We start from the raw sequence: 13,689 nt of genomic DNA, 5'->3' as shown, positions 1-13,689 counted from the left end.
ACAAGACACGCATGTCGAACATATCAGATGCTGTCTGTAGTATAATGAAAATTCATTCATTGATCCTCCTCCATCTGAGCCTCGCACCTCTTCGATCCACCACCGCACGTGCCTCCAGATCTATGCAACAGCAACAGCACAATTTCCCAACATTGGTCCGACATGCATTCATCATCATCATCATGCGGAAATCCAGAAAACCCGTCCAGTCCTCATTCTTAGGCAGCCAGCCAAAATGGCCCCCCTCTCGTTCTAAATTCGGCGAGAAACTCGGATGTCAGAAAAATCAAAACCACCACCCCATTCTTGGGTGGATGCGGTGGCCTTTTCTTCACCGCATCGAAGGCAAAGACCCCTCCGCCAGCCTATGAGATCCCGTTCTGCGCAATGGAGACCCAACCACTGGCCATTCGGAGCTCCCCTTCGTCGGGGCTCTTTGACACCGTCGCAGTTGGTCCGGCCAGGCTAGTCCTGATACACCACTATGTACATCCATCAGCTCCGCCTGAATGTCTCCTCCCCATTAATCGTCCGAGTGCTGTACAGTTGTCCATCCTGTTGAGAATCTCCGACGTCCGCAATCGCTGCATCGCGTGCATTCTCTAGACCCTGGGTGTTTCCCGTGCCCCGCCGGAAAGCATATGCAGTAATGCACGCTGAATCTAGAGCCACTTGCTGCTATCTACAGGCTGTTACTGCTTGAGGAGTTGACTCGAATGAATATGTTGATACTATTCATCATAGGCCCCCCTGTCTGGTCTCTGCATGTATCCAAAATGGGACATTCCTAGCTCGAAGCGCTAGATCGCCCTTTTAAAATGAAACACCCCGGCAAGAACGGGCCAGCCCGCATACAATGCAGTTGAGGGAGAGCAGGGTGTTACGGGGCCCTGGAGGGCAAGTCAGGTACGACTTGTTGACAATGACTCATATGTCCGTCGGACCGCTGCATCATCCAGGGCGTGCGTACCCACCACATGGATACAATCTTTTATGCCCAACACCCGGAGATGTGCGTGCATCTATCGTATGTCGTTGGATAAGCAGCATGCAGTAAGTAGTTCTCTTACGACGACTTCTTAATTGACTCGATAAACCCTTCACCGGTCATCATTTGGAGGGAGATGGCGTTGGTCTAGATTCGAAGATCCCAGGCTGCGCACGAGCAACATGCAGTTTGACCAAGCATTTACCCGTCCAAAACGACACATCCAGAGGAATAGAAATGTCTCAGCTCTCAGAATGTTGTGGATGGTTGGCTATGACTCGGGCTCGGGCACGTGGTTCGGATACGTCACAGCATCGCAACTATGAGGCTTTTGTTGGGCCCAGCCAAACATCCCATTCTCCCTATGGCATCTGAACAATATGGGAGGATTTTTCTTTCGTAGGGTACATTTCCCCGAAGTCACATTACAAATGGAGAATACAGGAGGTGCACGAAAACATGGAAGGCAAGCAGCTGAGACTGAGTGGGCAAACGACACACCATTATCACGAGGACCCGCCCGAAGAATCTTGATACACAGTTGACCTTCCTGGTATTAAAACAATTGTCCCACCTCATTACCTGACAGTCATGCCACGATGCTCATTCATGGTGCTCATTTCGTCGCGTTCTTTCCCACATAGGGGGGATCCTCGCCATAAACGACCTTGTATTCCCGGGCGTACCGTTCGGCATCGACTTCTTGAAGTCGCACGTATTTCTGCTCGCTGCATTAGCATTCCTACTGACAACAGTCCGGGAGAGGCGCATCGTGCATACCTGTTTCTCTGCAGCGGTCATGCCTCGCCATTCTTCCGCAATTCGCACACCACGTTCGGGGATGGGCATGTACTTTAGGTCGCCAGCCTGATGGCGTTCCTCGGCGTAAAACAGATACGCGATCTTAGAGCGCTTGACCAGGCGAGGGTCATGAAGAGGGAAGAACTTCTTGTTCTGAATCTGGGCAAGTCTTCGCCTGGCGTCATTGGCTTGCTTGATCTCCAGGGGACTGTGCGAGTCGAGCCACTCCTTGTATTCCTTCTCGTAGGCTTCCTTGTTGGTAGCAGCAGTAGCGACAAATTGCTGTAAGCAGACGTCAGTATCATGGAACGTCTCATGTCTCTGGAAGGGAACAACGAACCTCGCGCTCAGCTTCACTAATGTTCTTGGCACGTTCGGCGGCCTCCTTGAATGCCTCCTTGCCCTTCAATCCCTTTCCTTCCTTCTTGACCTCTTCAAGCTTGCTGAGCATGGTCAGGGTGAAGTGGTTGGTGAGCCTCTTGGGCGGCGTAAGGGAGGCGGCCTTCAGCTGCTTAACAAGCTGCCTCAGGTCGCTCTTCTCCTTAGCTTCCTTCTTGGCCGCCTTCTGCTCTTCAGTGAGTTCCTTCTTTGCCCGAGGCTTCTTGGTAGTCTTGGTGGACTTGGTAGACTTCGTCGTCTTGGTGGAAGAGGATTTGGTGCCGGCGCGCCCCTTGGGGGAAGCCGCAGTCGCATAGCTGCTGGTCAGGTGTCCGGAGAGTGCAGCGGAAAGAGGCGCATATCTGACATTGGGGGTCGAGAAGCGACTCAGAGCGGCGAGGGACATGCGCCTAACATGGCTCTGGGAGATGGCCTGGCGGACCGGACGAGAGAAGGCCTCGCTAAGCTGGAGGTGTTGGAGAACACCCCCTCCGCACCGAACTAGGTTCAAAGGCATGGCCCTGAACAATGGTAGTCGCGTAAACGAGGGACGGGAGTGATACGTAGAGAGGAGTATGCTAAGCGGCCAAACAACGATCTGTCGAAGGATTCGCCCTTGTGCAGGATGCCTGTCAGTGACGAAACCGGGGAGGTTGGGGTCGCGTAGCTCAGTCGTTTGGGAGATACCGAATCGGGTAATGAAGCTCTCACGTGAGCATTACTGATATCGGTATCAATCACGTGCTTGATAAGTGGGCTCACTCGCCGCCTGAGGCGCGAAAGCCTCTTTAGTTTGGGAGAGAACAGACCGTCGGACACCATCACTTCGACCACACCTTGAGCTGTTCTCGCCACCGGGGTCCTGTCGGCACTGCCTGGTTTTCGAAGAAAATAACTAAACTGTTTCTCATAATTTGAATGGAAGGGTAAAACTCACTTTAGTATCCTGTCCACGTGCTCGAGCTTTTTCTTGAGTCTCAGTAATACTCACTCATCGTTGGCCTGCAACAATGGCTCGCCACGGGGATACTCGCTCACCATCACCTGTAGGCAGCACGTATTCCTCATCCAGACGGAATCGCAGAGACGATGATCGCTATGAGAGGAGCCGGCGAGACGATGGCAGGAGTTATCGCCGATCGCGCAGTCCTGAGGTACGCAGAAGCTCATTCCTTTCCCTCTGATGTCATGTAGGCAGCTCTAACAATTTCTCTCGCCTGGCTACAGAGACGATACCGTGAACGCGAACGCGATCGCGACCGTGATGCTTTCCGGAGACGTGACCGCTCGCTAGACAGACGCGACGAAGATTCATATCGACCCGGTCGCAGAGAACGCTCTCGCGATCGACGACGCTCTCGGGAGCGCGACGATTACCGTCGACGAAGCCGCGATAGGGACTATCGAAGCAGGCGAGAAGATTCCCGCGACAGGGCTCGAAGGCGGACAGATGATTCTGCTGACTTGAAGTACAAGTCTAGACGGGACGATAGCCGGGATCGGGCTAAGGATGCTCCTAGGTCTCGTGAGGTAAGCTCTGAGCCAATTTCGCGTTGCTTTTTCTGTCGCATTGGTCGAACGCATCTAACATGGACTATAGACTTCGAAGCCGTCAACACCAGCAGCCACCGCGGCCCCGACAGAGGACGAAAAGAGGGCGGAGAGACTCGCCAAGCTGGAAGCATGGAAGCAAAAACAGGCCGCTGAGAAGGAACGGAAACAGCGAGAAGCTGCAGCAGCTGGCGGAGCGAGAAGTATCTTAGAAGAGATCGATCGCAAGTCTGGTTTGTCACCGGCTGTCAGTTCTCCCCAATCTCCTGCAACACCAGGCGTTGATGCTACTCCCGGTACATATACTGGGAAGTTTGATCCAAAGGCGATTGCAAAGAGTGCTTCTTCTACACCCGCGCCCCCGGCGGTGCTGGGCAATGATGTTGCCGTCCCGCCATCTGTCAAGCCAGTTACTACCATCCCCTCTCAGGTCAAGCCCAAGTCTACTACAAGTGCCTCAGGTATGTGGTTCCTTCTGAATAAGGCTATTTTAATATGTACTGATTCGTTCACAGCTACCTTGAAGGCGAAAGGCAACGTTGGTGGTTTTGGCTTAGGTACCAAGCAAGCGGCAGATACCGAAAAGTCCACGGCTACCAAGACTTTAGGATTCGGAGAGGAAGAGTCGACACGCAGGAAGTTAGAAAGGCTACCTACCCCTCCCTTAGAAGACGCGAAGGATGTCAATGGAACTGCAGATGGTGCCGCTGATGAGGACGAAGACGATGTCGACATGCAAGACGGTGGCACAGAGGAAGAGGCGGCGGCGGCGGCACGAGCAGCGGCGGAGAGACGGGAAGAGCGCTTGCAGAGCGAAGCTATAAAAGCCCAATCCAATGGTGCCGAATCGAATGACACCGTAATGGGAGACGCTCCTAGTCAAGAGGCCGCCGACAACATGGAGGTCGATGCTCAAGAAGAGGAGGAAATCGATCCTTTGGATGCGTTTATGTCAGAGCTTGCCGAGTCGGCACCTCCAAAGAAAAAGGTCGGCGCCAAATTTTCGAGGACCAAAGAGCAGCAGCCTGAGGCTTTGTTCGGTGATGAGCATGACATTGATATGACTGCCGTCGGGGACGGGGATGCAGATGACTTCCTCGCCATTGCGAACAAGGCCAAGAAGAAGAAGGATATTCCAGCTGTCGACCACAAGAAGGTTGAATATGAAACCTTCCGGAAGAAGTTCTACACGGAGCCGTCTGATTTGGCACAAATGTCGGATGAAGAGGCGGCAAGTCTGCGTCTGGAACTCGACGGCATTAAAGTTCGCGGTGTTGACGTTCCCAAGCCAGTCCAGAAATGGTCTCAATGTGGGTTGGGAGTGCAGACCCTGGATGTGATCGACAAGTTGGGATACGAGAAGACTACCTCGATCCAGGCTCAGGCCATTCCTGCGATTATGTCTGGGCGTGATGTGATCGGTGTGGCTAAGACGGGATCTGGTAAAACAATCGCCTTCTTAATTCCCATGTTCCGACACATCAAGGATCAACGGCCGCTGGACAACATGGAAGGTCCCGTTGGTTTGATCATGACGCCTACTCGTGAACTGGCGACGCAGATTCATAAGGACTGCAAGCCATTCCTCAAGGCTTTGAACCTCCGAGCCGTTTGTGCTTATGGCGGCGCGCCCATCAAAGATCAAATTGCTGATTTGAAGCGTGGTGCCGAGATCATTGTCTGCACACCGGGCCGAATGATCGACCTTCTGGCAGCAAACGCCGGTAGAGTCACTAATCTACGCCGGGTCACTTATGTGGTCCTTGATGAGGCGGACCGGATGTTCGACATGGGCTTCGAGCCGCAGGTGATGAAAATCATGGCCAACATTCGCCCTGACCGGCAGACGGTGCTTTTCTCGGCTACTTTCCCTCGGAATATGGAAGCGCTGGCTCGCAAGACCCTGACGAAACCGATTGAAATTGTGGTTGGTGGCAAGAGTGTCGTGGCTCCCGAGATCACGCAGATCGTTGAAGTGCGCAATGATGACCAGAAATTTGTGCGTTTGCTGGAACTCCTGGGTAACCTGTATTCGAGCGACGAGAATGAGGACGCACGTGCTCTCATTTTCGTTGATCGTCAGGAAGCTGCTGATGCACTGCTTCGTGAGCTCATGCGCAAGGGCTACCCATGCATGTCCATCCACGGAGGCAAAGATCAGATTGACCGTGACTCGACCATTGAGGATTTCAAGGCTGGTATCTTCCCTGTGTTGATAGCCACGTCTGTTGCCGCTCGTGGACTGGATGTGAAGCAACTGAAGCTCGTCGTGAACTACGATGCACCCAACCACTTGGAGGATTATGTTCACCGCGCAGGACGTACGGGACGTGCCGGTAATACCGGAACAGCGGTCACTTTCCTCACGGAGGACCAAGAGCGCTACTCCGTCGACATCGCCAAGGCATTGAAACAGAGTGGACAAAAGGTGCCAGAGCCGGTACAGAAACTGGTCGACGCTTTCTTGGAAAAGGTCAAGGCTGGCAAGGAGAAGGCCAGTGCCTCTGGATTCGGTGGAAAGGGTCTGGAGCGTCTGGACCAGGAGCGTGATGCTGCTCGTATGCGTGAACGGCGTACGTACAAGACTGGCGAAGAGGGCGAAGATGAGGAAGAAAAGGAAGAGAAGAATGAGCAAGCCGAGGAGCGGTTCAACAAGGCTATCTCGTCTGTGCAATCTACGGCAGCTCCATCCCTGCCTGGTGTACCAAAGGGCATTGATCTTGATGGCAAGATCACCGTGCACAAGACGGAGAAGGATCCGAACAGCACGTCCAAGAACCCACTGGATAAGGTGGGCTCAGCCGTTGCGGATATCCACGCGCGCTTGAGCCGCGCAGGAGTGATGAGATCTGGAGTGCCCATCGACAACCGCGGGCCCGATGCAGGCGCGTTCCACGCCACCTTGGAAATCAACGACTTTCCTCGTAAGTCCACCACCTATTATATTGATTGTCGGATACTAATGTCCCTACAGAAAAGGCTCGGTGGGCCGTCACCAACCGCACCAACGTGGCCAAGATCTTGGAGGCCACGGGTACATCCATCACTACAAAGGGCAGCTTCTATCCTACGGGCAAGGTGCCTGGACCCGGCGAGAACCCCAAGTTGTATATTCTTGTTGAAGGAGAGACGGAGCTGGCCGTGACAAACGCCATGCGCGAATTGATGCGACTGCTGAAGGAGGGCACCATCGCGGCGGCGGATAGCGACGCGCGGGCACCCGTGGGAGGTCGCTACAACGTGGTTTAAGTATATTGCTGTACCATAGAGGCATATTATCGATAAGCATTCCACGTCCAGATGATTATTCTATGTAGACATGAAATAAAGAAAACAAAGCTAAGATAAGCTAGGCTGCTATGGTATCAACAGTAACCACAAGTTGTAACAAACTGCAAGAAATAGGAATAAATCCCGCTAAACCGCTCACTCATACAACCATAAATAAATCAACACCACGCAACTAAAACAACAAGCCCCCACCCACGTACAGATACATAGTAGTAGAAGAGATCAAAATTCTACTGCCACCTCCTCGCCTCCGCCGCCCCATCCGCCTCCCTGGCAGCCACCTCATCCCGACTAGCTTCATTCAGCGTCTGATTCTGCGTCTGCGCCTTCTGCGCTGCTAGCTTGGTGCCCAGCTTTCCTTTGCTCCCAGTTGCGGATGCGGACTCGGCTCGTTTCTATTCCAATCGTTGAACATTAGCCCAGCTCTCCATCCATCATAGACAAACACAAACACAAAAGCATTCATTCAGTATCAAGGGAAGGAGAGGGGAAGATAAGGAATACACACCTGCGCCGCCAACGCGGCATTCGTCCTCGCATCTGCAGTCGCATTCCCTTCCCCAGCAGCAGCAGCAGCAGTATTCCCCGACCCTAATGTCCGTCCGGAGGGTCCAGAACCCCAGTTAGAGGCGGGTTTGGCGTTAGATGGGAGCGGGGCGCGCGGGGCGGAGGAATCTTTTGCTGTGTTGTTCGGGGCGGAGCCGAGAACACGGCCGGGGGAGGAGAAGGCGTCGGGTTGGTTTTTGGATTTGGAGCAGATGTTGCCCATCTTGTTATGTTCCTGGTTGGTTGTTGGGTGGTAGTGGGTTCGTGCGGGGAAGGTTTGGATGGTGGATGGAGTGGACTTGAGGATAGATGGGGTGATTGGTGGGTTGGTGTGGATGGGTTAATCTATCGTTAAGGATGAATGGTATTGAGTGTAGATAATGGATAGGAGATGAGTAGAGGTTGTGTTGGATGGTGGATAGTATGGGGACGATAGTGAGTTGATAGGTGATGATGATAGTGATAGTGACGCGGAGGATCCGATCCGGAGGCGGCGGGCACGTGGGTAGCGTATCCGTTAGTCGGTAATGTTAATTGGCACATGGAGAATGGGGACTGCGGCCAGTGAGGGGGAGGGGTTTAACTATCTACCGATGAGTTTTTGTTGGTTTTATTTGAGGATTTTTTGGCTTGTTTCAGGGATATATGGACGGTTAATGAGATATTTCAATCGTTTGGATTCGCATCAATGACTCAAAGTCAAAATTCAAGAATGGCCAGACAAGGTTGTGGTGGTGGAACTTTGCTGCAGTAACGCCAGTCAGGTGATGTTATTCAGCTTATTTACAGGTATTGCTGTAACTGGCATGGTTTATGCACAATCACTAATATTTGATAAGACAGTATAGATATCGAGTCCTTCCTAAATGGTGTACCGACGGTATTTGGATCAGTCAAAACAGAATCAACCTCAAACACACGAATGCAGGAGGCATCATTGGTTCTCCTTCATTGATGGTTCTGGATGCTGTCCCACTTTCTCACCCAAGGCGGCAACTGTATTGCGGGCAGAATCCGGCCAGAATTTTCTCCGCCTGGCCCCAAGGTTCCCACCCTTTATCCTCGATGGATCGAACTTCAGGGTAGAAGCACAGTCCCTGAATATTCCTTTTTAAAGGGTCGTTCTTAAGAGAAAAAGGATTGCGGGAAAAAAGACGAAAGTAACTGATGAATATACAGAAAAAATTTCTGACATTGGGAGGAGTATCATTCGCTGCGGCGACCACAGACTAATGACGCCATCCCCCAAGGTCCTCGTCCCCAAGGTCCCCAAATTACCGATTGAGATCTGCGTATCGCGACGGTAACCTTACCGAAAAAGAGCCCTACTGCGGTGGTGTATTCTCAGTATCCTCTCCTCCTCCTCCATCACCACCAACTCCACTCTCGCGCTCTCTCTACCAACTCCTACTCGCTCCCTGTTCCATACTACCTCTGAACTATCCTGTTCGCCCACCATCGCCTGTCACCCGCCTCTCATGCTGGCCCCCAAGGTCCTCATCCCATCGCTTGCAGGCGGTCTGTCTTTTCTCTCTCCGACGTTCCTATCGGCTGTTCTTCATTCTTGGTGATCTCTGCGCATAGTCCAGTCGCACCACTGGCCTTCTAGCCTTCCCGTTGGACGATCTCTGCATTGCCTACCTTGATTGCAATTTGTTTTCATTGGTAAGAGTGTCTCTCTTCCCGTTCGCGTGGTGTGGAGGGCAAGCTAACTTGCCACTTGCGTGCTCTGCGTCAGACAAAGACAGACACACCCCAGATCATCCTATTCCTGTCCCCCCCGCCTCACAGCTCCTCTGGCGGTTTGCTCCGTTCATCATCCCCTCTCCAGTGTGACTGTTGCTTCAGCCTCGCGATTGACTGGGGACTCTCTGTCTATCATCTCAAGCCTGTCGATCGTCAATCGACACCATGGCTTCTCACACGAAGAAAGACGATTTCTGTCTTGAATGCCACTGGGAGGCATTCCATCTGGATGGAAAGGAGGCAGAAGATGCTTCGGAGGCGCAGTCAGTCCAATGGAATTGCTCCGACCAGGTACATCACACCCCAGCACCGCCTTGCAATGGGGATGACGACTGCAATGTCGAGGAGGACTGCTGTGATGTTGACGACTGTTCAATCACCTGTCCCTCCGTCTGTGACGGCTTCGTCGACTGCGGTGATGCTGCAGTATGCTCAGTCTCGCACTGCGACGAGGATCATTGCGAGAACACCGACCCGGTCTGCTTTGATGAACACTGCTTCGGCACTGGCACCAACATAGATGGCGAACACAGTTTGGAGTCGCTGCTAGGGTTGGGAACACCTCTTAACCTCGACACCAGCGACCTACTATCCCCGACCACCATGCCACAGTCGCAGGTGGAGCAACCCAAGACCATGACGCAACCTACGGGCATGGTACCCTCTGCACCGACGAGTGATGCATTCTTCACTCCTTATGCACCTGCATCCCACTGTCACTCCCACAGTCATCAGCATTTTCACTGTCATGATATATCCAAGGATGCTCACCATGCAGCAAATCCGTGGTTACCTCTGCAGAATGCTGTCAACCCGGCGGATGTATTCCACATGATGTGCCCTGACCTGTCTGCGTGCCATCAGTTCCACGTCCACGAAGTGCAGAACTGCCCTGATCAGGGCAAACCTGCCGATGATGCGGCCTCGAACTCGTTCACCTGCTTCCACATCCCTCACCATCCCCACCACCACCACCCGCCGAACGAAGTGAAGAGCCCAGCTCCGACGCAGAAGCCAACCAATAACTGGAAGCCATGCCGCACGCATGTTCATCGGTGTCGCACACACGGACACCATGTCCATTCCTATTCTCCCTACTCGCCGTACTCCCGCCATTCGCGGTCCAGCGTGAGCTCGCAATTGAGTCCGGGCGAGACGCCACCCCCGCTGGAAGGGGGTACGTCGTCCGTCTTGACCAGTCCGGAATATGTCCCCGATACCGAGGTATTCATCTGCCGGTGGATATCGAAGGCTGACGGGACTCAGCTCCCCTGCGGCGCCACTTTCGCGGATGCATGCGGTCTGCAGGAACATCTGGTGGCAAGCCACATGGCGACCGTAGATGGCGCCAAGGGTACGGGATATTACTGCTGCTGGGAAGGGTGTCATCGGCCGGACGAGCCGTTTTCGCAAAAGTCGAAGCTGCAGGGGCATTTCTTGACCCACAGTAATTGTAAGTGCACGCCCCGGAAACTTCTAGGACGAATGCTGACAATATAGACAAAAACTTCAAATGCTCAGTTTGCGGGAAGATGTTTGCGCGACAGGCAACCTTGGAGCGGCACGAGCGGAGCCACCGAGGCGAGAAGCCGTACAAGTGTTCGGAGTGCGGGAAGTCGTTTACCGACAGCAGCGAGCTGAGTATGTGCAAAGCATCTTTTAGATGAATAGACACTGACAAGATAGAAACGCATTCGCGGACGCACACGGGCGAGAAGCCCTTCAAATGCACGTACCCGGGGTGTAACTTCCAGACTGGCGACGTAAGTACAGCAGCCAACCAGAACGGGAGAAATCAAGCTAACAGATTCAGTCATCAAACATGTCCAGCCACCGATTGAGTATGTAACTTCGCCAAGCTATGCATGTAATATATACTAACTGGACTAGCACACGGCGAGCGCCGACACAAGTGCCACCACGCCGGATGCACCAAGAGCTTCACGCGACACGGTAAGCTTTACCTCCCTTGCAGTATGACGAATATGCTAACAACCCAGACCAACTTAAACGACATTTAAGAACCACGCACAAAGAAGACATCTCACTAGGTACTCCGATGCCGGATGACTTCGGACTTGCCTTCGCCGAAGTGGCGTGAGAGCAGCACAGACAGATACCAGGCGCAGATCAACGGGAAGGGAATATACATACATACGTGATTTCTGATACCGGATGGGATTGGATATAAAACGGAGTACGACGGCGAAACAGGACACTGAATGAGCGAGTGATTGATGACTGGTTAATTGAAAATGGATCATTATGAGTGGACGACACATACCTACTGCTTACTAGTATATATCCGACACGAGTTGAACAAACAGCCTCTACCTACTACACATCTAATGACATATTCACTACTACCACCTGAAATCCCTCATTCCAACACTAGATTCCATAACTATCATACACATACCCCCACGTCCCCCATCTCCTCCCCCCAAAGATTAAACTTAAATATATCATCATTTATTCAGCAGAAGCCCGTTCTTCTAAATTCTCCACAGCCCCCACAATCTCCCTAACCCTCGTCCCCACCCTCTTCCTCACCTGCTCGCGCACCTCATCCCCAATACTCCCCGGATCCAACCCCGTATCCACATCCACCTGTCCCTGCGGCGAATGGCTCACAAACGACATATCCCTTGTATACACCGTATACACGGCGATTAGCTCGTTGAGGGCATCACGCGCCGACTCTCGGTCAGAGGCCGCATAGATGGTCGCTGAGTCGGTGCTTTCCGTCGCGATCTCGAATTCGTCTTTGGCGACTTCGTAGCTGCGCGTTTACCGGGATTGTTAGTTTGTATGATGACGATTGGGTAGAGGGGAGGGGAGGGTATAGACGGACAGTTCTTGGAGTTCGTCGATGATTTGGTCGGCGGGGGGTTTGGAGGATGTTGAGTATGTGTTTTTGAGGGTGGAGATGTAGGTGGGTGGGTTTGTTGTTGGTGTTGTGGTGATGAGTCGGGGTGCGGAGGTGATGGGGTTGGTGATGAGTCGGAGTCGAGCGGACGTTGTGGTGGTGGATAGGGTGCGGAGTGAGAGGGGGCGAGGGATTGAGGGCTTGGGTAACGAGCGGGAGAGGTGCAGCCCACGGAGGGGAGTCCGGAGAGACATTTTGAGTTTGAATTGGAGATGGGATTGTTGGTAAATGGATAGATAGGATGGATGGTGGTGATGGTCGGAATGATGGGATGACGTCGGTTGGGGATGGACCGTGCTGACTAACCGGGGTATGTAACTATGCCCTTACTGTTAGAAGAAGTTGCGTGATACATACATGTCTTAGGCTAGTTGACGTGTCTTCTACTATGAACATCTTAAATGGTAGTAATAATACTCAGTTTTGCCATTACTTGAAGGGCTTGACTTCTTCTAATTGAACTTTTGGTTAGCCAGTGATTCAGCGTGGCATGGCCTGAATACTACTACTAATCTATCCTGGTGATTGATTGATTATAGCACTTCCTCGACCTAGGATCTCTGCCAGCTTCCTTATTATTGCCTTTTTGGAGCTCTCTATCATGGTTACGTTTCAAATTGGAGAGCTCCAATTTTATCTCCATATTCAGTTGTTGAAACCCGCTGCTTGGCTTTCAATCGCACCAATTCGTTCAATGGCGTGACGTGAGATATCGTTCCGCTCTCTTTTATCCCTTTCGAATAGAAAGGAATATAAACAGCCTTATACTCTTCTTCGTATGTAGAAATGCCGTAGTGCAGTCATAATGACAGCATGATATATGGAAAGCAAGGATGGTAGATTCAAATGTGTGAGGTTCCTCGTAAAGAATATTCTCAATAGTTCTTTGAGGTTGAATTTGCGTAGGATCTCATATAGATTTAATTGAAATGATATATGCTCTCCAAGAGTCCAGATGATGTTGTTGTCCGTTTACCATTCCGTTGTAGGAGAATTGGCTCGGGGAGAGCTGGCTTTATATAGATTTGATTCGGTTGAAGACGTGACTGAGAATGCGTGAATTGAGATGTGAATTAATAGGTGATAGATATGTGACTTCGATGTATGGGTGGATTTCCAATGGGAATAAGGAAATGTTTTCAGCAGTACAACAATACCATGAGACTTGAATAGTAGTAGTCAAAGCAGGCTATTGAAGGTGGCTGCCGCTTCCCCCAAATAGATTCTCTCTTGACCCTTATAAATAGAAGGGGACATTGCTAGTTGTCAACTTCCTGTCGGCAATAACCGAATTTCGACGGAATTTTCTGGTTGATATAGTTCTTTCATGACGAACTGCCTGGATGAAGCCGGCAAGGATTTAACAGGTAATGGGAATACTTCGTATTGCAGCTCAACAAAGTCTACAACCCAAGACACGCACTCTTGTCGATGAAAATGCAGCACATGTGACTGTGAA

The 13,689-nt window shown here is 51.9% G+C and overlaps 6 protein-coding genes across 6 annotated transcripts; 3 read left to right on the top strand and 3 right to left on the bottom strand.

The window, feature by feature from the left end:
• Positions 1 to 353: 353 nt before the first annotated feature.
• On the top strand, positions 354 to 982 carry BDQ94DRAFT_154446 (uncharacterized protein). The gene has a single exon (XM_026768297.1). The coding sequence runs from the start codon at positions 388 to 390 to the stop codon at positions 604 to 606; it is 219 nt and encodes a 72-aa protein (XP_026620183.1). The 5' UTR covers positions 354 to 387; the 3' UTR covers positions 607 to 982.
• Positions 972 to 2,816, bottom strand: BDQ94DRAFT_154445 (HMG-box domain-containing protein). The gene is made up of 3 exons (XM_026768296.1): positions 2,130 to 2,816; positions 1,769 to 2,071; positions 972 to 1,709 (listed from the first exon to the last, which is right to left on the bottom strand). The coding sequence occupies exons 1-3, from the start codon at positions 2,682 to 2,684 to the stop codon at positions 1,605 to 1,607; spliced, it is 963 nt and encodes a 320-aa protein (XP_026620182.1). The 5' UTR covers positions 2,685 to 2,816; the 3' UTR covers positions 972 to 1,604.
• A 361-nt stretch (positions 2,817 to 3,177) lies between these two features.
• Positions 3,178 to 6,967, top strand: BDQ94DRAFT_175866 (DEAD/DEAH box RNA helicase; the record flags this gene model as incomplete). The annotated part of the gene is made up of 5 exons (XM_026772575.1): positions 3,178 to 3,321; positions 3,395 to 3,697; positions 3,768 to 4,179; positions 4,234 to 6,642; positions 6,693 to 6,967. The coding sequence occupies 5 exons, from the start codon at positions 3,178 to 3,180 to the stop codon at positions 6,965 to 6,967; spliced, it is 3,543 nt and encodes a 1,180-aa protein (XP_026620181.1).
• A 136-nt stretch (positions 6,968 to 7,103) lies between these two features.
• Positions 7,104 to 8,249, bottom strand: BDQ94DRAFT_119518 (uncharacterized protein). Its single transcript, XM_026763739.1, has 2 exons — positions 7,518 to 8,249; positions 7,104 to 7,404 (listed from the first exon to the last, which is right to left on the bottom strand). The coding sequence occupies exons 1-2, from the start codon at positions 7,776 to 7,778 to the stop codon at positions 7,240 to 7,242; spliced, it is 426 nt and encodes a 141-aa protein (XP_026620180.1). The 5' UTR covers positions 7,779 to 8,249; the 3' UTR covers positions 7,104 to 7,239.
• Positions 8,250 to 8,779: 530 nt separating this feature from the next.
• Positions 8,780 to 11,728, top strand: BDQ94DRAFT_119432 (C2H2-type zinc finger protein). The gene is made up of 6 exons (XM_026763734.1): positions 8,780 to 10,754; positions 10,802 to 10,942; positions 10,988 to 11,064; positions 11,115 to 11,142; positions 11,192 to 11,254; positions 11,302 to 11,728. The coding sequence occupies exons 1-6, from the start codon at positions 9,467 to 9,469 to the stop codon at positions 11,400 to 11,402; spliced, it is 1,698 nt and encodes a 565-aa protein (XP_026620179.1). The 5' UTR covers positions 8,780 to 9,466; the 3' UTR covers positions 11,403 to 11,728.
• BDQ94DRAFT_119401 (uncharacterized protein) lies at positions 11,679 to 12,666 on the bottom strand. The gene is made up of 2 exons (XM_026763733.1): positions 12,156 to 12,666; positions 11,679 to 12,083 (listed from the first exon to the last, which is right to left on the bottom strand). The coding sequence occupies exons 1-2, from the start codon at positions 12,422 to 12,424 to the stop codon at positions 11,774 to 11,776; spliced, it is 579 nt and encodes a 192-aa protein (XP_026620178.1). The 5' UTR covers positions 12,425 to 12,666; the 3' UTR covers positions 11,679 to 11,773.
• Positions 12,667 to 13,689: the final 1,023 nt, after the last annotated feature.

Source organism: Aspergillus welwitschiae (genome assembly GCF_003344945.1).
Source record: "Aspergillus welwitschiae strain CBS 139.54b unplaced genomic scaffold BDQ94scaffold_67, whole genome shotgun sequence".
Lineage (NCBI taxonomy): Eukaryota > Fungi > Ascomycota > Eurotiomycetes > Eurotiales > Aspergillaceae > Aspergillus > Aspergillus welwitschiae.
The sequence above is the reverse complement of the archived record's forward strand: the minus strand, read 5'-3'. Positions and strand labels throughout refer to the sequence as shown.